The 24,615-nt window shown below is 37.8% G+C and overlaps 1 protein-coding gene across 2 annotated transcripts in view; it reads right to left on the bottom strand.

Moving 5' to 3' along the window:
* Window positions 1-24,615, bottom strand: part of LOC111050320 (ecdysone-induced protein 78C) — a 126,450-nt gene that overhangs the window by 9,806 nt on the left and 92,029 nt on the right. For both annotated transcript variants that reach the window (XM_039430028.1, XM_039430027.1), the window contains 5 exons: window positions 15,880-16,004; window positions 10,553-10,694; window positions 8,018-8,403; window positions 5,790-5,934; window positions 907-1,064 (listed from right to left, as the gene is read on the bottom strand). In XM_039430028.1, the coding sequence (XP_039285962.1) occupies window positions 907-1,064; window positions 5,790-5,934; window positions 8,018-8,403; window positions 10,553-10,694; window positions 15,880-16,004 (956 nt within the window). The remainder of the gene's footprint in view (window positions 1-906; window positions 1,065-5,789; window positions 5,935-8,017; window positions 8,404-10,552; window positions 10,695-15,879; window positions 16,005-24,615) is intronic.

Below are 24,615 nucleotides of genomic sequence, written 5' to 3'. Positions count from 1 at the left end.
GATTCATTTGCATTAGTCGAGTTCTAGCTGTTGGCGGTTGACATGGTAAAATCACAGAATAGATACAGAATGGAAACTAACAATCAAACGCCTATCCAACCAATGCTTTTTACATGTCACAAATACTTAAGTGCACCAAGACCCGTGACTGCGCCATCTTGTTAGAAATTAAAATCCTGGTCTTTTGATTGGCTCCCAGCAGTGAACGAAACCGATTGATCCGGATCAGTAAAGTGATCCGAACCTCCCATCGATACTATTACAATGCTGAACTTTCTAAAAAGATGGCGGGGTTTTGAGCCAGGGTACTATAGTGAGGTCCACGTTATAATGGCAGTGTATTATTTGCAATGGTGTTACTATCCTTGTCTATCATCCAAAAAAGCAGATGGCGCTATCTATTTTACGCTTTGCGATGTTGCCTCATCGTTTATCAACAATGTAGAAATTAAACAAATTGACAGAATATTTAATCTCAACCATGAAAATTTATTATCACATCTTTAAAAAATATATTTTCTTGACAAATAAAACATGATTAACTATTTTCAACAATAATGAACAGTTAAATTGATCAGATATACCAGTATCAGCTGTTTGGGTGGCAAGGCTGAGATCTGGCAACCCTTTTCTCCTATCTTCCTACACTGCCATTATAACGTGGACCTCACTATAGCCGAGTTTCCATTCTGTATCTATTCTGTGGTAAAATGCCTAGTCCACAGTGAAAGCCAGCGGTGGCCACAGCGTTGGCAAACCACCCATCCACACATTGGCGCTGATGATCGTCAATGGCCTTAATTGTGCCAACATATAGATGCGGTATAACAATAAACTATGAAAAACGTATAAAACTTTGCAAATAAATCAGCATATTTGTACAATAATTGTGTTACATTAACTCACATCGTAGACGAGTTCTAGCTGTTGGCGAGTGACGTAGGTGCCGTCGGCGAAGGTGAGGTCAGAGTCGGTGGTGAGCCTAGCCACGTGTACCAACCACAGCTCGAAGAAGCCCACCTTGATAAGGATCAGCTGATCGTCTTGGCTCAGCTCGCAGAAACCTGAAAAACAATGAAGTCAACATGGTTATTACATGCATTCTTATGTTAACTATTCATTAATATTAATTAATTTATTTTAATACAGTCGCTTTTTAGGAAATTATCCTACAGCTATTCACTAGTAGTTCTGTTAACAGTAGACCTCACGCAGTATTCTCATCCACAAGTACCTGATTGAAACTATAGACCTTATGGAAATACAGCAATAGACTGGCTTCTCCACACATCTGTGTAATCACTTGTCAGCTGATTTATGATGAATAATTCTATAGTCTGATTTTTACTCTTATATTGGCGTATGAAGGAGTCTCCTATTTCCTTTTGTATTATCCTTGAAATGCAAAATTTCCAAAAACCTTGTATATACGTCGACGCGCAATTAAAAAAGGAGCATACCTGTCAAATATCATGAAAATCTATTACCGCTTTTCGCCTTAAATGCGCAACATATAAACATTTGAACATTAAGAGAAATGCCAAACCGTCGACTTGAATCTTAGACCTCACTTGGCTCGGTCAATTAATATCAATGAATGAAGCTAGTTCAGCTGCTGTACATGCAAAGCATGTTATTATTGAAAATGTATGAAAAATATTTAATGTATGAATTTATTCATGAAAGCTAATATAGGTTGATAAAATGATAGGATAAGATGATGGAACTTAAAAGATATCAAGATGAAACGTATAAATAGGATTAGCTGAACGTCTTGAAATTATTCACAGAAATCTAAGACCACACTGATTTGGCGTGGCGCTGACCTTTAAAACTTCCACATAAATATATGGTCCAATGTAAACAGAAGTAGCGTTTTGCGTTTTGCCACGCAGCTTCTGTTTGCATTGGACCATATGTTTATGTGGAAGTTATAAAAGTCAGCGCCACGCCACTCCAGTTTGCATTGGACCATAATTATGTTAATATAAGAGTGGCGAAAAATCAAAGCCACGCCAGCGCCACGTCACCGGCTTGTCACTACAGTGTGAATTGGGCCTTAAACTCCCATCGTAGACATGAAAAGAAATAAGTCTGTATAAATAAACATTGTTGCTGAAGCAATTTACACTATTCCTATGACTAGTAATTATTCTGTGAACAGTAGACCTCACGCAGTATTCTTATCCACAAGTACCTGATTGAAACTATAGACCTTATGGAAATACAGCAATAGACTGGCTTCACCACACATCTGTGTAATCACTTGTCAGCTGATTTATGATGAATAATTCTATAGTCTGATGATTTTTACTCTAATATTGGCGTATGATGGAGGCTCATTTTACTTTCCTTGTCCTATTACCATAGGTAAGGAAAGTATTGCTTTCCGAAAAAAATTAAGGTACCCATATTTCCAAATTCCTATACGTTTCAATGTCCCCTGAGTCCAAAAAAGTGGTTTTTGGGTATTGGTCTGTGTGTGTGTGTGGTGGTGTGTGTGTGTGTGTGTGTGTGTGTGTTGTGTGTGTGTGTGTGTGTGTGTGTGTGGTGTGTGTGTGTGTGTGTGTGTGGTGTGTGTGTGTGTGTGTGTATGAGTGTATGTGCGTCTGTGTACACGATATCTCATCTCCCAATCAACGGAATGACTTGAAATTGGAACATAAGGTCCTTACAATATAACGACACAAACATTTTCGATCAAATGTGATTCAAGATGGCGGCTAAAATGGCGAAAATGTTGTTAAAAACAGGGGTGTTCGCGATTTTATCGAAAACGGCTCCAACGATTTTGATTAAAGTTATACCTAGAAAAATCATTGATAAGTTCTATCAACTGCCACAAGTCTCATATCTGTAAAAATTTCAGGAGCACTGCAACATCTATGCAAAGTTTGGTTTTAGATTCTCAATTTATTATCAGGTTTCAGTTACAATTTAAACAAAAAATTTCGAGTGGAAAAGACTGAGCATGAGAATCTCTACAATTAATGTCCAGTAAAATTTTCACCTAAAATTGAAAATAAGCTCGAAATTCGAGAAAATGTGATTATCCAATTATTGCAAACTGTTGGCAACTTGTTGATTCTATTAAATGATTCACTATGAAGAAATTGAAGAGTTAGCAGACCTCGTGTGTCTCCAGCGTTATTGCCCTGTCACCAGATGGCTCAAATCTTTGAATAGTAGACTTGAGTTGCGCGGGAACACAAGCGTCAGTTGATCAATTTTCATAACGGCAAGGAAAGTTGTGTGAGTGTGCCACACCAGATTTTTACTCTAATATTGGCGTATGATGGAGGCTTCTTTTTCCTTTTATATTATCCTTGAAATGAAAATCTCCAAAAACCTTGTATATACGTCGACACGCAATTAAAAAAGGAACATACCTGTCAAATTTGATGAAAATCTATTACCGCGTTTCGCCGTAAATGCGCAACATATAAACATTTAAACATTCAAACATTTAAACATTAAGAGAAATGCCAAACCGTCGACTTGAATCTTAAACCTCACTTCGCACAGTCAATAATATTACAAAGTAAGATTTTATTGAATACTAGCAGGTAACCCGTGATCCGCAAGGGTCCATTTTAATACTTTACAAATTGATAACTTGACTTAATGAAATCTTGAATAGTTCAGACGTGATGATGTGTCACGATTGTCATGATGATTTTCCTATCCCGAACATGTATAAACCAATTCTTTCCTTTATTATAGTATAGATAATTGGCCTTTATGCCTACGTAGTCCACACTCTCGCCAAGTCGTTGGCAAATCTGGTAAGCTTGGCCACATTGGTCTTGCCATCCACAATGCAATGTGAACATTAATTGTGGATGATCAGCTGGGCCACTCGCCTTCGCTTGGCTGGCCTTCTCTCGCCTCGTCTCGACAAAAATCGGAGCGAAGGCTAGTGAAGACGACAGCTGGCAAAGCAGTCATCCACACTCTCGCGCTCGTCGTCATTTGTACGCACTTGTCGAGAGTGTGGATGCGGCAAGAAGACTCTTTTCCTTCTTCTCTTCCTCTTCCTTCTCTTCATCCTCATCCTCATTGTCCTTCTTCTTCTTCTCCTCCTTCTTTTTTTTCTTCTTCTTCTCCTCCTCCTCCACCTCCTCCTTTTTTCTTCTTCTTCTTTTCCTCTTCATAATCACCCTCTCCTTTTTCTTCTCCTTCGTCATTGTTATTTCAAGTAGCCTTCTTCTTTTATCCCTCTTCTGTCTATCTTCTTCTTCTTCCTCGTCATTTTCATTTCCAGTCTTCTTCATCTTTTCCTCCTTCTCCTCATCCTTCTTCTTCTTATTCTTCTACTTCTTTTTTTCTTCTTCTTCTTCTCCTTCTCTATTGCTGCTCCATCATTTTCTTTCCATTTTCTTCTTCCTCCTCATTTTCATTCCAAGTCTTCTTCTTCTTCATCTTCCTGTTCTTTTTCCTCTTCTTCTTCCTCTTCTTCTTCTTCTTTCCTCTTCATAATCACCCTCTCCTTTTTCTTCTCCCTCGTCATTGTCATTTCTTCTTCTTCTTTTCCTCTTCATCATCCCCCTCTCCTTTTTCTTCTCCCTCGTCATTGTCATCCCAATTCGTCTCCTTATTCTTTTATCCCTCTTCTTTCTATCTTCTTCTTCACTCACTCACTAACCTCACACACCTCTCTCTCTCTCTCTCCAATTACTCGCCTGCATCCATTGCCATTCATACAGTACGTGCCAAAACTTCCTTTTGTCTTTTGCATCTCCATTTGCTCACAACCCAGAGCCCATCCTGCCTCAAGTGTCCGCCTCTCTGCATAAACTCACCTACTTCCTTACCACTGCTCCACATTTCCCGCATTATTCTGATTCCCTGTTCTAAATACAACCCACATTCATTTGCATATCATACTTTACCTACAATATCGATGGCATTCTTCCTTTCTCTCTTCATTCTTTCTTCTTCTTTTATCTATAATTATTATTGATTCTATTTTGTTTAATGATAATTCTTATAATCAATCATTATTGTTACGATTATTTCAGTGATTATTAACTTTTTATATTATTTTATTTATCTTTTATATTTTTTCTATCTTATTGTATTTCAACCTGTATAATATGTTGAAAATATTGTATTGTGTGAAAGAGGCAGAATGGGTTTCAGCCTGTTGTCTCCATTAATAAAAAAATATAAATATAGGCCTATTCATGCATTATTTATTTTATTTATAGCCTATTTATATATTATATATTTATAAATGGTGGCGCACATAGTGAAGCTTGAAGCTACCTTCGACGCTCCACTATGTTTTTACCCTTCACTCTACAATGTTTTTACCACAATTTTCACCCTCCACTTTACTTTTTATCACTCGACTTTAATCACACTTGAACGCAAGACTAGAAAGTACCTTCATGTCCGATACACCACAATTTTCAACCACAAAATAACCTTTAATCTATGTAAGTAAGTAAAGCATTATTGTTCACTTATTATATGTTCTATTATATTATAATTAAGTTTGTAGCGTGAATGTTGATGTTGTGGAACTTTCCCATAATTGAATAGATTTAAAACGTTGTCAAAAATCCACTTTATTAAATAAAAATTAACAATTAAAATTTACAGGAGCACACAAAAGCATGCTCCTGTAAAATATTAATTTTTATTTAATTAAAGTGGATTTTTGACAACGTTTTAAGTCTATTCAATTATATTATAATCATTTTTTTTTCTGAGGGAGCTCTCTAGCCCGGGAGCTCACTAGTTTATAAGAATGAAAATGTTGTGAGATTTATTTCGATTGATACCTGGCACACGTTTGGCGAACTCGACTATCCTCTGCACAGTGGGTGTTACATGGAGAGCCAACTGCTGCCACAGCCAAATGCGTTCCTCCTCTGCACTCTCCAGCGTCGACGAGGCCACCTCCGGCGATGAACACTGCTCCGACGGCTACAAAACAAACACAGCATGTCAGTTTCATCCATTTATTCCAGTTATTCGTTCAATAAATACGCACTGAGCATATTCAATCACTATAACATCAATATCTTATTAGGTTTATCATAGAGAAAAGATAGCATAAGAAGATATCCCATGGTATACGGCGTTTATGTTCAATCAATATATTCAATATTCAATTTATTTTTACACACACATACAAGTTTAATACAAAGAATAACAAAAAGACATGCAAACAACAACAATACACATTAAACAAAATAAAAGAAAGTGGTGCAAAAAAAGGAATGGAAGATTGAAGGTGTTTTCCAAGTATGGATCTCCATGTACTAGGAAAACCTTCAATCCTTGAGAAGGTGAAAAAGGTATCAGGAAAAGTTAATAGACGGTAGATATGAAAGGTTGGGATGGGGGAGAATAATAAGGGAAGGATGGAAAAAAGAAACCGATAGGACCAGGTGTTAAAAAATAGTATATTTCGCGCCTAGGGCCGAAAATTGGACTTTTCCGGCTCGAAATCGGCTTTCAAGATTGAGAGCCGGAAAAACATTTTTTTCGCCACACAGAAAAATAAACAATATATATATATATAAATAATAATATAAGTTACTCTAGCAAATCTGAGGTAATCTGAACATCAGGAAATTGTCCAAGTATTTTTATTTTTATTCCTATTTGTCTAAATGTGGGAGGTTGAGTTTATACTTTTTTATTCTTTCAAATGACAATAAGATGATATTATTATAAATGTTTTAATTATTGAATAATGAACACAAATAATGAAAAGTTTTTTGATCAGCTGTTTTTTGATCACCTTTCTTAGTTCCATGTTAGCGGCTGGAAAGGGTACTCTTTCCGGCCTAGGCCGGAAAGAAACCTGTTCTGACGTCAGACGAGAGTCGTCTGCAAACAATGTCTTTCAGATCTACGTAGGGACTGGAAAACAGCTGCTTTCTGTGCAGTGTGGCGAAAAAGATTTGTAATACTAGATGAATTACAAAGATTGCAGAATAAGCAAGCACACAAGTCAGAAGAGTACACTTTGAAGAGAAACATCTCATAGAGAGAAGACGTAGGCTAATTGCATTTGATCCAGGTGTTAATATCCTGTTTTAGTTTTTTAGTTATTCTCGTACATTCAATATACTGTTCGGGGATTGTATTAATGATTTTACTGCTTATGTATATAAGTTGTCTTCTGATGGTTTCTATGTTTGTATTGTAAATAAATTTATTTGCTGTAGGTCTTAAGTTGTACAGGCTGTTGGCAGCGTAATCAATATTGGATATCTTCTAATGCCATCTTTTCTCTATGGTATCAGTGTCCGTGCTTGGTACAGTGAAAATATTAGTCCCACGATTTCTAATGGGGCTTCAACCAATATTAGCCCTGCAGAGCGAGTATGAATGAACCCATTACAGCTCATGGGAATCATATTCTCACTTTACCGGACACGTTCAATAATACTAATATGCGGGAATTTGCCTTAAATCAGAAAATCTTTATGCCTATAGTGAGGTTCACGTTATAATGGCAGTGTTTGATTAGCAATGGTATTGCTATCCTTGTCTATCATTCAACAAAGCGGATAGTGCTATCCCTTTCTCGCTTTGCTCTGTTGCCAGATCATCTTTTAAAAATGTAGAATTAATAATTATTTAACAAAATATTTCATCTCAATTATAAAAATTCATTATGAAATTATTGAAAAATATAATTTCTTGCTTAATAAAATACAATTGATTATTTTGAACGAGAATGAACAGTTAATATTACATCAATAAACCGGTATCAGTTACCCTCCATAGAAGACATTGACAAGACAGAGGATCGGCAACTTTTTTCTTCTATCTTTCTACACTGCCATTATAACGTGGACCTCTCTATAGTCCACATGTTGGCCCAGTCGCTGGCCCAGTCTGGTAATGCCTAGTCCACATCTAGGCCAGCGCTGGCAAACCACGCATCCACACACTGGCGCTGGTCGTCATTGGCCTTCATTGGGCCAACACGTGGATGCGACATCAGTGACTGTATCCTCAAAAGTGCTAACTAAGCAAAACTAGTACTGACCGGCGACGACAGAGGCCTCCGTATGAGACTCCTGGTCTGCTCCTCGGTGTACTCGCAGTTTGCGTGATGTGCTTGCGCCACGCTGAGAATTACATCATAGGCGGCCAATGAGGGCTCCCACTCGCCCCCCACCACCACGCTGGCCACGCCCCCTCCACTGGCGACAACCCTGGCCACGCCCATCGCCGCGCCTCCTCCACTGGTGACGACCACTGTGGTGGTGGTGGTGGGGGCGAGCGGGGAGGGAGGCACCTCCCCTCCTCCGGGTGACGGTTGGCTGCTACTGGTGGTTGAGACTCGCGTCGCTCCCTGGCTGTTGCTGCTCGTCTCCTCCACGCCTCCGGGTCGTTCACGGGACCGTTTCGGCACGCGTCCGTACCGTACAGCTGATGAAAAACAAATTAAAATGATTAATATAAAATGAATATTCAAAGATAATTCGAATTTAAGCAACAAGTTGGTGAGAATGCATCAAACAAGTGGTGATGTGTCTTGGTTCACTATCAATTCAATTAATTATCAATAATTATTATAATATTGTCGCTTTGACTTGCATCAGAAACTGATGCGCAACAATAATAGACATCAATGTGATTAAAAAAATTTCAAATTTAATCAACAAGTTCAAGCTCCAGGCACAAGAACCTGGTGTATTTTTAATTATGATTTAATCCCATGAGAACCAATTTTTTTTGGAAAATAGCTTCTCTGATTGGTTCTCGAGATGGTGAGTTATCCCGGGATTTGTAGGTATTCCAAATAGACCAGGATCCCGGGCTTTACATAATCTCTATTCTCGAGACATTTAATCACGATTAAAATTTAACTGGCTTTTGTGCAACCGAGGCCAAATCTATCAGGAAACAACTGATTATACTCTGTCCAAACAGGCATGAGCTCTGAAGGATTAGGCCGACCCTCCTACTACTCACACACACAAGCGCAGTCCCCTTCTGTGTGTGTGAGTAAAGGGACGGTCTGTCTACCTTTATACTACGTAGTAAACATAGTATATCAATGGCGCAGGTAGGCCGGGCGTGTGTGCCTGCGCGTGGGGGAGCGAGGATCGGCTTAATATTTCAGGGCTCATGGCAGTCTGGACAGACTATAGTCTTAAAATATGAGAGATTTTAATTTTAACATGAAGAGGGGAAACCGATTTCTCCTTCCAAAGTTTGTAACATGGACAGAGAAGTGGAGAGGGGTAAGCATGCTACACACAATTGGATGCTGACACAAGAGTAGGGAGAATGCTGTTAGGTAGTGGGAATGATTAGTGGAGGAAGAAGCATCGGGCCTCTCTGTCTTCGAGAGAGAGCCGTGTAAAAATTAATATCTCTCGGACTATAGTTACTGTAATGCTGTACCAGTGTGTGTGACAATGAGAGTAGAAAATGAATTGCATATACTCTCTTCTCTGAATTAAGCAAGAAGATAATTCGCCAAAATATTAGCAAAATTTGCTGGGTTGTGCAAAAATGCGACCTTTCTATGCAGTGCATATGAATGAATACATTCAATTTGACAACACAGCCACTATGGACTTGCATGAGAAGGTAACAATTTGGCAACGCCGATATTTTGTCCCAAGTCTCAAATGTTTTACTTCAACAGAAAGACATCCAATTCAAGTATGAAAGTTGAAAGAATAATAATTCATTCTTCTACATATTGATATTGTTTTAATATTGCACTATCCTTTTTCTTCTAGTTGAGAATAATAATTTTATTGATTCCACTAATGTATTTTGATTATTGTTTCAGATCTAAAAAAAAATATCTATGACATGCTACTTGAAGCATATACAACTTTATACATTATAAGCAGTGATATGCGATTTCATTACTGTAGACAACATTAACTTTTTATCGAAATATTGGAGAGAAATAGTACAGGCTCAGCCTAGTTCTTCCTCCATGGTCATAATTATATTATAAAATAGTGTTATGTACAATAAATGAATAAGCATATACTCTACCACCCAATATCTATTTTTCGGAACTAGGATATATTGCGAAATCTGATTTCCAATTTGACTCAAATTGATTGGAGTGAAGATACATAACCGATCTAAATAATTTTATATCAAATTTTCGAAAAAATACAGTTTTGGGCTGAGCCTGTTGACTTTTTCTCAATGATTCACATGATGTGTTTATATTTTCAATGTAAAAAAATATATCATTTGAAAAAAATATGAAGAAAATAAAAATCTCAGTACCCTTTTTTTAAAATATTTTATCACAACATGTTTCGAAAATTTATGCCATTTTCAAGTGATATGAATTAAAATTTTACAAAATTTACAGTCCTAGTTCATAAAAACATATGAATACACTAACATATGATCAAAATAAGAATATTCCAGTAGTATTTATTTATTTAATTCATATCACTTGAAAATGGCATGAATGACCGAAACATGTTGTGATAAAATATTTAAAAAAAGGGCACTGAGATTTTTATTTTCTTTATATTTATATTACAAGTAGCCCTACACAGGAAAGAGATCATTTGAAAAAAATATGACTCACAGTCCCTTGACATGCCGACGGCGAGACATTTCTTGAACCGGCAATACTGACATCGGTTGCGGTTCAATCTGATGACGAGGCACTTTCCATCCCGCAGGCATCGGTATTCTATCTGCTTCTGAATGCTCCTCCTGAAGAAGCCCTGCACGAAACAAACAAACATCAATTATTGTTAGACAGAACAATTAATGACAGTAGAGAATTGAATTGTATGACATGAAAAAGGTTGCCAACTCACAGCCACCAATAAAGAGCAATTTATTAATGCAAGGTGCGCCAGAGAAACTTACTTAATTGAAAGGTCAATAAAAACAAAAGTAATTCAGATATTGTTTTGGTCTTTTTTATATGAGAATACAATATCTCAATTTTTTCCATGCAGTCTTGAAAATGAGATCAGACCAATGGCGACCCCCATTGCGCATACACTATGAAGTCAATTTTAGAAATTTCGTTGCAGTATATCAATCGGTATGTTAGCAATGGCGTCGCGAATGTTGTTCTTGAGGTGTGCTATGGTCCGTGGTCGGTTGACATAAACCAGAGATTTCAAATAAACCCATAAAAATCTGGTGTGGCGCACTCACACAACTTTCCTTGCCGTTATAAAAATTGATCACCTGACGCTAGTGTTCCCGCGCATCTAAGTCTACTATTCAAAGATTTGAGCCAGTTGGTGACAGGGCAATAACGCTGAAGACACACGAGGTGTGCTATCTCTTCATAGTGAATCATTTAAAAGGATCAACAGTTGCCAACAGTTTGCAATTGGATAATCACATTTTCTCGAATTTCGAGCTTATTTTCAATTTTAGGTGAAAATGTTACTGAACATCAGTTGTAGAGATTCTCATGCTGAATATTTTCCACTCGAATTTTTTTGATTAAATTGTATCTGAAGCCTGATAATTGAGAATCTAAAATCAAGCTTTGCATAGATGAGGCGGAGCTCCTGAAATTTTTACATATATGGGACTTGTGGCAGTTGAAGAGCTTATCGATGACTATTTCAGGTATAACATTAATCAAAATCGTTGGAGCCGTTTTCGAGAAAATCGCGAAAAACCCTGTTTTTGACAACATTTTCGCCATTTTAGCCGCCATCTTGAATCGCATTTGATCAAAATTGTTCGTGTCGGATCCTTATATTGTAAGTGCCTTACGTTCCAAATTACAAGTTATTCCGTTAATTGGGAGATGAGATATCGTGTACACAGACGCACATACACTCATACACACACACACACACACACACACACACACATACAGACCAATACCCAAAAACCACTTTTTTGGACTCAGGGGACCTTGAAACGTATAGAAATTTAGAAATTGGGGTACCTTAATTTTTTTCGGAAAGCAATACTTTCCTTACCTATGGTAATAGGGCAAGGAAAGTAAAAAATATCGCATTGACGAATCGCATGTGGAAATGAGCCTTGTCACTAAAAAAATGACCGCGTCTTCAGGCAGGTTGTCACTCAGCATATCACATGCATTTTGACGGGCAGCGAAATCGAGTTCAGTCAATTCTTGAACAACAGCCAATTTATAGGGATGAAAGTTGAAGGTCTTCATGGAAAATTCGTCGAACAGTGCAGTCAGAAATTGCCATAGCAGCTGCGTGTTTGCGAGCCGAACGCCTGGGAGAACCCACAACTGACTGCCTTACTCTTTCGATATTTTCTGATGGTTCGTTGAAGTCCATTCTCTGGGTTTAGCGACACTTCCACACTCCTTTAATGAGTTAACCCACGACAGAATCGAATTATGGCGAGGAAAGAGTCTGTGGGGAGGAATTACAAATCGAGCACGGAAGGTGATCAACCATTACAAAAGAAGCTAGAAGATTTTATTGTGTTTTATTTGTTTCGTAATTCTTTGTAATTCTGTTTTGTCTTGTTTTGTGTGTTTTTAATAAATTGAAATTGAATTGAAGCTCTCAACTGCGAAGGCCCGCTGCTAGACTCTAGACCAGAGCATGATGGCTAATTTACTTGAGGGAGGATAAACTTGAGAACTTCTCCCTCCAGATGCGCTCCCTCCTGCCCCTCTACACGACCAATTCAACGTACAAGATTTTTTTCAAATATGTAAGTTTCTCTTGCGCACCTAGTACAAACAAATAATATTAGTAGTCAACTGGTTATTAGAATAGAAAATTACTGAAAGATTAGCTTGTATTTTGTCAGGCAACAGGGCCCTGCAGTACAGGTCCGCATATCCTCTCACCTTAGCGAGTCACCATGTAGAGGAGATATCTCTCTTCCCTTAGTGAATGGTAAATGAATATATATTTTTATTTTATAGAATATTAAGGGTTTCTTTATTAATTTTTAAAGTCTTCAGGAGTAGTTGAGTTGAATCCACATTAGGCTACAGCTGCTCGTTGTCAGAGGTGACTGAATGGGCCACTTAACTAACCATTGACCCAATTACCCTGAGAGTCCCTTCTTTATTTATTCATCTATCAATTACAGTGCCTCCATTTCTAATGGCACACATTGTCGCCAATTATCATCAACATTAGAGTACACATTGAATGCACTTATGTGCACTGCACCCGAAACCATGCATTACTATGCGTGCAGATAAGAAACACAATCTGAGATGAGCCTTAGAAACACACTGAACGCGTGCACTTGCTGATGGCGTTCAGTGTGCGCAGCGACTAACAAGTCAAGACGTGTTTCTAAGGCCATTTCCAAATGTTGTTTCTCATCTGCATGCATGGTCTTACATGCTCTCAAAAACAGACCCTAATAAAATGACACCAAACTCAATAGATCTGTATTAATTGCGCTGATTGAACTTATCCAGGTATTGTCCACGATTATATTATAATATGAGAAATATTAACATCATTATAAGATTTTTGTTAATAGGCCTAGGCCTACTTCATGAAGGCAAAATAACCTCAAAGCATGCCTTACAATAATCGACGATGGCAACCCAAACAATCAGATTTTGATAAATGGTATTAATTATGAATATGACGTGAATAAATATTCAATCCATTCAAATGGATTCTTGACATTTCATTTTTTTCATCCCACTGACCACCTATGGAAGGGGGGGTATAAGGATTTGTCAATTATAATCTAAGTCGTCAATCTTTGCATTCTATAATGCAAAAAGAATTCCTCACTGGAATAAGGACAAACCTGCAACAACTCCTCCCTCACCTTAATTCTGAACTTTTCACCTGTAAGAGCTTTTATGCGTGTTGGCAATGAATTATAAAGCCGAATTCCTGCACTCTTTACCCCCCTCTCATACATACCAGTTCGATGAATGTCGTCTCTGAGGTTTTGTCTATATCTGGTATTGTATGAGTGGAACAACTCTCCTGTATTGAACCTATCTTTATTCCTATCAATAAAACAAAGAGCCTCTAAAATATATACACCTGGTAGTGGGAGAATCTTTAACTCTTTGAAATAATCTCTACAACTTGCTCTAATAGATTCACCCACCATCACTCTAACTGCCCACTTTTGAATCCTAAATATATGTATTGCATGAGTTGAATTGCCCCAAAATATAACACCGTATGAAAGAAGAGAATGGAACACAGCAAAATAAACACTTCTAAGCGTTCCTGCATCCAGCAATTTCTTCACGGTTCTAAGAACAAATACTGCTGAGTTTAGTTTGCTTTTTAGCTGGTCTAAATGAGGTCGCCAGGAGAGTTCAGAGTCCAGCACTACTCCAAGTACCTTTGCCTCGTTTGCTGAACCTATGTTTCCATCTCTCGTATCCAATACTGCTTCCCGAGCCGTCCTGAATGGAATCTGCATAGTCTTATTGTAATTTAGTACCAACATATTTGAGGCCAGCCATTCTTCTAGTTTCTGAAGAGCTCTTCTACTTTCAGATTCCATATCATGCTGACTGTTACTTTTCAATAAAATACTTACATCATCAGCGTATAAAACACAGTGTGCTGGCTCAAGGTGTGGTGGCAAGTCGTTAATATATAGAAGGAAAAGCAAAGGACCAAGGACTGATCCCTGAGGGACCCCACTCCTCGCCTGTAACCATTCCGACTGATACACAAAAGAGTGAGACTGTATTTCCACCCGCTGATGTCTCTCATCAAAGTATGATACGAACCACTTGAGAACCTTGCCTTCAAAACCATATAATTTCATCTTTTTCAATAAAATTTCAATGTTTACAAGATCGAAAGCTTTGGAAAGATCGGCAATCAGGCCACATACCCTGGATCCTCCATCCACAGAATTCAGCACTTCATTTATAAAAGGGGACTACCTTAGAATATTTCAACTTTAACGGTACACAACCGGCTTTCATTGATTCATTAAATATATAAGTCAGAGGTTCAATTATATGTTCGGCTGTTTGCTTTACTAGATAGTTTGAAATATTGTAGTGATCATAGGATTTTTTATTTTTTAATGATTTAATTATCTTTCTGAGTTCTGTTCCACTTATTGGATCAAATTGCGCGACTGTCGATGAACACTGCTAAAGAACTTTAAAAATTCATCTACTTCAGTATATTTACAGATAGATTGTTGTATTTTCAGAGTATTTATAAAATAATTATTTAGTAAATCTGCAGCTTCTTTGCCTCCTTTTATAATTCCAGTTTCATTGGCTATGTTTGTTTCTAATGTTGAAGCGGTACTCTTTCCTGTCTCAGTCTTAACTAGTTTCCATATTGCTCTTGTTTGATTTGAAGATTTTTTTATAAATGTACTATCGGCAATTTTTTTGGCGGCATTCAGGACCTTTCTATAAGTATTTTTATAAATTCTAAAAAAGGATTCTAAGTTAAAGTATTTCATACCTGACGATGTAATTAAGTGTATCATAGTACCTACCGATGATGTCATTTTCAATAACAAGCTCAGTGTCTTCAATCTGTCTCTAGATTTGACATAATGATATGACTGACATGACTAGACATAACTTGGTTGAATCTTGTGGGAATCAGAAGACTCGCCACCTTTTCTACTGTCTTGACAAAAGTTTGTTCTTCACATTCTATTTTAAGAACTGTCTTCGATGCTACACAATCAATGAATTACTCCGATGCAGTAATGAATTTGTGATTCATAATGATTTATGAAGGTAAGGTGACCTGAAAACGTACCTTAATACGTTCAACAGTCATTGAAGAAGGTATTAGCCCATTGAGGGTTAAAGTATGCTATTTGTTCAGTGACATAAGAAGGTAAGATAACCTGAAGACCTACCTTACAGCCTCCGTAGGAGGTAGTAACCCATTGGGTATTAAAGAATACGATTTGTTCAATGATTATAGAGTTTCAAACTTCAGAGGTAACCTGAGGACGTACCTTACAGCCTTCGCAGGAGGTGACACCGTAGTGATATCCGGACGCCTTGTCGCCGCAGACCTTGCAGGCCACAAACGACTTGGTTGGCGTGGAACTGTTCGAGTCGGCAGCTGCATACTGTTGCTCTGAAAATTTAAACAGTATCTTAATTAATCAATCTGAAGCAAAGTCTTGATTAATTTGACTGAAAAAGTAGACAAAATACACTCGTGAACTAGTTTTCGTAGTTCATGCATTAACCGGCTCCGGCAGAATCCGCCATCTTGAATATTTGAATGAGACAGCTGATCGAACCCTGATAACGAGAGGCTATATATCCAAACGGAGATCCGATACCTTCAGCGCTGTAGTGAGCGTTTTATCAACTACAATAAATAGTTGGCAAACAATAATAATTATTATTGACTACAATTTTGTCAACGAAAAAATTCATGATTGGATATTCTAAAATGATCAGTTAGTTCTGGGTAGTTTTATGATTGTCTGATGGAATTTGGAATAGATGTTTGCAAAGTTTCGAAAAAAATAGTGGATAAACGATGTTTACAGCGATATTTTTATTTTAGTCTATACTTTACGAATTGGCAACGTATAAGGGTGCAAGAACGTTAGAAGATACTTGGTTGTTCCAATTTCCATCGGACTATTCTTGAGCGATTAAATACAGTATATTGACATGTATAAAAGAATTCAACCTATAGTGAGGTCCACGTTATAATGGCAGTGGATAAAGATATAGTAAGGTCTATGTTATAATGGCAGTGGATAAAGATAGAAGAATAGCGATGCCGATTCTCTGCATTAATTAATTATATTTCTACACTGTCAAAAACATAATTGGCATCGTTTTGGACCTAGAAAAGGATAGTACCACCGGCTATTTCGAATGATAGACAAGGATAGTAAAACCAAAGTTGATCAAATACTGTCATTATAACGTGGACCTCACTATAGACTCCTAGTCAACCGCAAGAAAATAGTCCGACGGAAATTGGAACTGTTGGGAAACTCATTTCACCCCCGCACCCACACACATTGCCAGATCGTCAGAAATATTTGAAAAATATTAATTTTCGTTTATAATCAGCTGTGGATGTATATTTCAAAATCCTTCTAGGCTTATTTTTGTGCTATACAATCTGAGATCAGGTAGAGCGTTCTATGTCATAAGGATTTCCAGGTACACCTGACAACAATGCTCCTTGTATTGTGAAAAACACCTCATTTTCAGCTTCAACCATCATCACAATCTACGTTGTAATCAACTCTTATTTAGCAACGTTGCACTCATTTGTCCCAATTTCTAATAAACTATTTTCGTGTGGTTCACTATAGTGAGGAGAAATACTACTAACCAATTTACATTTTCAAGTCCCTTGCCTTCAACCAAGTTCTACATAACCCTAACCCCCACCTCATAATTATAATGACTAATTATTATAATTCAAGTCACACCGGATCGAATATCTTCATCTAATACCAATTGTTGATTCTTGTTAATTTGTTAATTGGGTATATATTGGATGTATTCACCAATATATCCACCAAGGAAAATATATTTGTATTATTTAATTATACATTTTTCTATCATGGTAGCTCATTATATTTTCATATAGCCTGTAAACAATTTGGCAAAGATGTGAAATTGGAAAAATATTGATCTTTCTGCTTAGTCTAATGACAGACAATAATAGCAAATCATCACTAATCAGATGCTGTCTTTATAACGTGAATCAATCTTTGGGTAGCTCTCAGTAAGCTAATGAAACCATCGTCTATTATAGAGTAAAGAGCTTTTCCCCTATAAACTTCTGAATTCTAGATGGAACAGTCCACTTCTTGAATTATCTCACAAATCACTTGAATTATCTCACAAATCACAAATGTTTTTCAAATTGATTTTTAGCATTGACCACGATTGTCAATCGTTACATCACTGCGGGGGACTTAACACCATACAACATAGGAAACCCTCTTTATCGAGCTTGCAAGATTTATATCAATGACCAATTTAGAATGAGTATGTCATTTATGTTAAAGATCAGTTCAATAAATCAAGCAGTCAACTTTCTCTAAAGTTTTGTCAGAACCTATTATTTTGTCCCCATGATCCGTGATGTACGTAAGGGTGTGGCTGCTATGCCACAACACAATTTGAAACGAAAAACAAGTTTTGAGCTACATTTCGTGTACCTACTTCACTTTATTGCACTGGATTATACAGATACAATCCACTCAATAGGTATATTATCCACAGTATTTTGTAAACTATAAGCTTGTCCACCCGCCTCTTATAAAATAATGCACTTTAGAAAGTAAGCAGGCGAACCGTAACCATAACGCAGTGTAGGTGTGGACGTATTTTCGCGGTAGTGGAATTTCAAGCAGTCGATCGCTTCGGGCTGCAATTTAAAAACGTCACGTGACTTAAAAGCGCGCCAAAATGACGTTACAATCGCGGCAGTGATCGGGAGAAAGCATCAGAGAAAGCGCTGCGCTGAGAGAGAGAGGCTGGAGCTGTTTTTTGAATTACGCAAGTTGTTATGCAACCGTTCACACAAGGAAAGGACGCTGGTCGAACGGCTTATCGGACTGACACTTGCATTCGTTGAAAATAATGCAGGCTTGTGTTACGGAGGTTGACATAGGTCAGGTTAGGTTGGTGTATTCTATCTGGGCCTCCTAATTGTAACTGGAAGCAAAGATAAGAGAAGCGTTATTTTGATCAGTTCATGGTAGAAGCCTCTGATTCTGTACTCAGTCTAGGCCTCCATATAAACACTCTGGTCCATCAGTGTTTAATTGATTAATTTCAAATTGAATTTCAAATTTAAATATGTATACCTAATAAATGAATAAATAGTTTGAGAGTAGAGAAATCACGCTTGGATTGAAAGTATAGAAGGGTATTCTTGATACTTCAAGTTCAAACATAGAAAATGCATTCATCTATGCATCAGACTATTTCAAAAAAATCTGGTGTGGCGCACTACAATAACTTTCCTTGCCGTTATGAAAAATGATCACCTGACGCTAGTGTTCACGCGCATCTCAAGCTATTTACGCACGCATAGATAGGCCAAATACAGAATTAATTCATTGGAGAAGTAAGTCACAAAAGCTGAGAATAGAAACTGAAACTGTATGGAACTTCCAAAAAATATTATAATATAGAATATTTTATTCAAGAAAAAAGATAACAATAACTGAAAAATAACCAGAAAAACAATTCAACAATGAATAAGTAGAGTAGAAACAGTAGGTAGGTATTTCTATCTATCAAAACATAATTTAACATAGAGGGTTAGGCGGGATGCACACCGAAGAAACGCATTTCGTGAAGCCCTCTTTCATGAAACTTGTTTCATGCAATCCGTTTCACTCGCGCATGCATACAAAAGAAACGTTCCCTGCTTAATCTTATCAGTCGATTGCGAGCAACTTTTATTTCACGTTTCCTGAAACTTTTTTTCACGAATCCGGTTCTCGGTGTGCATCCCGTCTTTAGTGTAAGAGAGGGCCGGCTGCACCCTAACTTCGTCCTCCTAGAATTGAAGGCAGCAGAGGCAATTCAAAACATAATACAATTACATAGAAAAACAATTAATGAGAATTGTTCAGACGTTAAGATCACTCTACTATCTATGTAGATTATGAATACTGGCTTAATTTCAAGTTTGTGAGCATTGAAACTAACTATTCAATGAGCTTTACAAGTTTGAACTGAATATAGAGATTACATTTTATTTAAGTTCATATAGAGATATATGGAGAGAGAGAAATACAAATTGAGAGGGAACAGGAGAGAGAATGAGAGAGAGAGAGAGAGAGAGAGCGAGATTGATTGATTGATTATATGCCTTTATTAGGGCGAAGTTAGGACTCCTGGTCCTCTCTGCCACACAACCCCAGAGAGAGAGAGAGAGAGAGAGTGAGAGAGAGAGAGAGAGAGAGGAGAGAGAGAGAGAGAGGAGAGAGAGAGAGTGAGAGAGAAAGAGAAATAAGGAGAGCCGAACATGACAAAGCCATTGGCAGTGAACAGTGAACGTGTTTCAGTAGAGCTAGTCCGTCAGCTGCTATTGTCAGACTCACTCCATACGGTCAGCATAGGTTGAATGGGTAGCACATTGGTGCCATCCACAAGAATTGCTGACAGTTGCTAAAATTGTAGCTTATGTCACGCTCACGCTGCCTGATGTGCCTAAAGCCTCTGCGTGTGTGCCTCACCACACTGCCTCGCTTGCCTCACTGCCTCACTGTCTTGCCTCACTGTCTCACCGCCACACCACACTGCCTCGCTGCCTCACTGTCTCATTGCCTCACTGCCTCACTGCCTGGTAGCGTGGCACTTCCAACGGTGGCGTTTCCTACGAACCCATTGAGCGTGGGGTCTCCTAAGAACCAAATGTTCAATCGTGGCTTTTCCTACAAAGAACTGCTACCTGTACTCAATTTGTTGACCGAGCGAAGTGAGGTCTAAGATTCAAGTCGACGGTTTGGCATTTCTCTTAATGTTTAAATGTTTAAGTGTTCGAATGTTTAAATGTTTACTGTAAGTGTTTAAATGTTTGAATGTTTAAATGTTTATATGTTGCGCATTTACGGCGAAACGCGGTAAAAGATTTTCATGAAATTTGACACGTATGTTCCTTTTTTAATTGCGCGTCGACGTGTATACAAGGTTTTTAGAAATTTTGCATTTCAAGGATAATATAAAAGGGAAAAGGAGCCTCCTCCATACGCCAATATTAGAGTAAAAATAAGACTATAGAATTATTCATCATAAATCAGCTGACAAGTGACTACACAGATGTGTGGGGAAGCCAGTCTATTGCTGTATTTCCATAAGGTCTTTCAATCAGGTACTTATGGATGAGAATACTGCGTGAGGTCTACTGTTCACAGAACTACAAGTATCTTTACTGTTATCTGTCCAGTAATGTAACTATTACTGTTATTTGTATGGAGCTGATGGATGGACTCTTGTGTAGTGTCCATCTTTTTCCATCTTTGTCCATCCACACTTCTTACAAAATAGCATGGGATAGCATATCTTACAAACAATACTTTGTAAGAATAGAATGACTTTTTTATTTGTTGACGTAGTGGAGTTTGTACAGTAATTTCCACTCTACAACTAAACACGATTACCACGTTAGTACACAATAATTCTAATGATAATTTCTATTAACGATAATCAATAATTGACTCACCCAAAGGGTCTTCATGACGTCTAATGACTGGACAATCATCAGACAGCAATTTTAGGTTTTATTCCCAGGTGAGTCTTTGGAATAATCACTATTTTAAAGACTATTAGAATAATAGTCTAAGAAACCATTCTATGTAGAATGGTCCTATAGGTTTCTAAGTAGAAATCATTCTATGTAGAATGGTCCTACATCCTTTTATTGAGTCACAGCTCTATTACCTTTACGACAAGCAGCCTATATTTAGAAAAATAGACCAGTTTTGATGTGAAAATAAAAATAACGAAAAACAATTATTATATTGAAGTATAAGAACAATCATAATGCTAATATTAGCTTCCAATTGAGAGTTAGAGTAAGAAATTAATTTCCTAAATGACGCTTTGGTATGACTAGTGTTCAATTATCAACTCGTACGGTCCATGTACTTCACAACTTTAGTTGTCGTCTTGTTACAGGGGTAGGCATTAATACCTGTTCCGCCTTCAAATATTCTCCCACCTTTTCCTTGGTCTGCCAATACTTTTCCTCCCTTCTTGCTTGTAAGCAATGACAGCTTTGGGGATTCTTCCGTTTCCCATTCTCTCAACGTGTTCTCTCCACTGTTGTCGATTCTCGTCAATTCGTTGGGGTATAGAGATCACATTGAGCTCTCTACGGATATCGATCTTATAAAGCCTGTCCTCTTTAGTAAGCTCAATATTTTTTATATTTCAAGTATTAGCCATAAATGATTCAAAATGGAAAGGATGTTCTAAAAATACTGATGGATTTACCAACCGACTCAGAGAACACCGTAACAGATACTTCAAGACACAAGTAACCGTAACAGATACAAGTTGAGTACAGGTAGCAGTTCTTCGTAGGAAACGCCTCGATAGAATTTTGGTTCATAGGAAACGCCACACTTAAAGGGTTCTTATGAAACGCCACACTTAATGGGTTCTTATGAAACGCCACACTTAATGGGTTCTTATGAAACGCCACCGAAGGAATGCCACTGCCTCACCTCACCTCACCTCACAAAATCGATCCTCAGGTCTATTTAAAATCTCATGCTCTCACACACACATCTACAAAAAGCACATCTGGATTTGTACTCCCACACACACGTTGTCTCTGTTCAACCCCAACGCTCTCTGTGACAGGTACTCTGACAGGTAGGCAGCCACTAGATAGATTGAAATTCACGTTAAACTGTCAGAAATCCCCATAAACAACATCAACACCTAGCACTCAACCAATGCTGACCAAAAGCACAGCCGCACTGCCACTTCTAAATGCGGCCTACCCGCAGTCAAATTCACTTCAATCTGTCAGCATTGATTGAATGGGAAGCGTTGTATTGTTTCAATGGGGAATGCTGACAGTTTGAAAGTGAGTCTCGTCAGAGTGGTCACAGGTGGTGAATGATTCTGGCGATTCTGCATTTTTCAATGTGCCTAATGGAGTTGCAGGCTCTACTGTCAGTGGAGATGAAGTTTTTGGCGTGTGGAGGATGGTGTTTTTGGATGGTGTGGAGGTTTTGAGTTGATCTTTCGAGTTTAGTTTTGTTTTCTGGTTTTTAAATTTCGAAATAATTCAATGTTTTAAAGTTTTGAATCACAGGTTGGTGCAATATTTTTATTTTTTTTCGGTTTTCAATCTAATAAAATTAAAAATTTTAGTTTGTATATTTCTGGACTCGGAATTTGGTTCAAAGTGAAGCAACATAACCTACCTTTTGGTAGATTATGAAACTCAAGGTTCTCGAGATAAAATGGGAAAATTGAAAAAAGTCCGAAATTTTGGGGGTTTTGGGTGTGAAGCCGCCCTCTGGCGTGTCAGCAAATTTCAGATTCGAATTCAGCGCCCCAAAATACATATAGAACCGTCGAGAAAAATTCTTTCGGGTCTGTTTCCTGAAAAACGACCATTTGACTGGACTATATAGGCTACAATTAAATTTAATAATGCTAAAGAAGCTATACCTATTGAACAAAAAATCGCACAGGCTCACCAGAAAAAAATCTGGTGTGGCACACTCACACAACTTTCCTTGCCGTTAATGAAAATTTATCACCTGACGCTAGTGTTCACGCACATCTCAAGTCTACTATTCAAAGATCCAAGCCAGCTGGTGACAGGACAATAACGCTGGAGACACACGAAGTCTGCTATCTCTTCATAGTGAATGATTTAATGGAATCAACAGTTGCCAACAGTTTGCAATTGAGATAATAACATTTTCTCGAATTTCGAGCTTATTTCAAATTTTAGGTGAAAATGTTACTGAACATTAATTGTAGAGATTTTCATGCTCAATGTTTTCCACTTGAAATTTTTTGTTTAAATTTTACCTGAAGCCTGATAATTGGGAATCTAAAATCAAATTTTGCATAGATGGGGCGTAGCTCCTGGAATTTTTACAGATATGGGACTTGTGGCAGTTGATAGAGCTTATCAATGACTATTTTAGGTATAAATTTGATCAAAATCGTTGGAGCCGTTTTCGAGAAAATCGCGAAAAAACCCTGTTTTTGACAACATTTTCGCCATTTTAGCCGCCATCTTGAATTGCATTTTATCGAAATTGTTCGTGTCGGATCCTTACATTGTAAGGACCTTAAGCTCCAAATTTCAAGTCATTCCGTTAATTGGGAGATGAGATATCGTGTACACAGACGCACATCTACAAAAGCACATCTGGATTTGTACTCCACACACGTTGTCTCTGTTCAACCCCAACGCTCTCTGTGACAGGTACTCTGACAGGTAGGCAGCCACTAGATAGATTGAAATTCACGTTAAACTGTCAGAAATTCCCATAAACAACATCAACACCTAGCACTCAACCAATGCTGACCAAAAGCAAAGCCACACTGCCACTTCTAAATGCGGCCTACCCGCAGTCAAATTCACTTCAATCTGTCAGCTTTGATTGAACGGGAAGCGTTGTATTGTTTCAATAGGGAATGCTGACAGTTTGAAAGTGAGTCTCGTCAGAGTGGTCACAGGTGGTGAATGATTCTGGCGATTCTGCATTTTTCAATGTGCCTAATGGAGTTGCAGGCTCTACTGTCAGTGGAGATGAAGTTTTTGGCGTGTGGAGGATGGTGTTTTTGGATGGTGTGGAGGTTTTGAGTTGATCTTTCGAGTTTAGTTTTGTTTTCTGGTTTTTAAATTTCGAAATAATTCAATGTTTTAAAGTTTTGAATCACAGGTTGGTGCAATATTTTTATTTTTTTCGGTTTTCAATCTAATTAAATTAAAAATTTTAGTTTGTATATTTCTGGACTCGGAATTTGGTTCAAAGTGAAGCAACATAACCTACCTTTTGGTAGATTATGAAACTCAAGGTTCTCGAGATAAAATGGGAAAATTGAAAAAAGTCCGAAATTTTGGGGGTTTTTGGGGGTTTTGGGTGTGAAGCCGCCCTCTGGCGTGTCAGCAAATTTCAGATTCGAATTCAGCGCCCCAAAATACATATAGAACCGTCGAGAAAAATTCTTTCGGGTCTGTTTCCTGAAAAACGACCATTTGACTG

The sequence above is a fragment of the Nilaparvata lugens genome, chromosome 6, assembly GCF_014356525.2.
Source record: "Nilaparvata lugens isolate BPH chromosome 6, ASM1435652v1, whole genome shotgun sequence".
Classification (NCBI taxonomy): domain Eukaryota; kingdom Metazoa; phylum Arthropoda; class Insecta; order Hemiptera; family Delphacidae; genus Nilaparvata; species Nilaparvata lugens.
The sequence above is the reverse complement of the archived record's forward strand: the minus strand, read 5'-3'. Positions and strand labels throughout refer to the sequence as shown.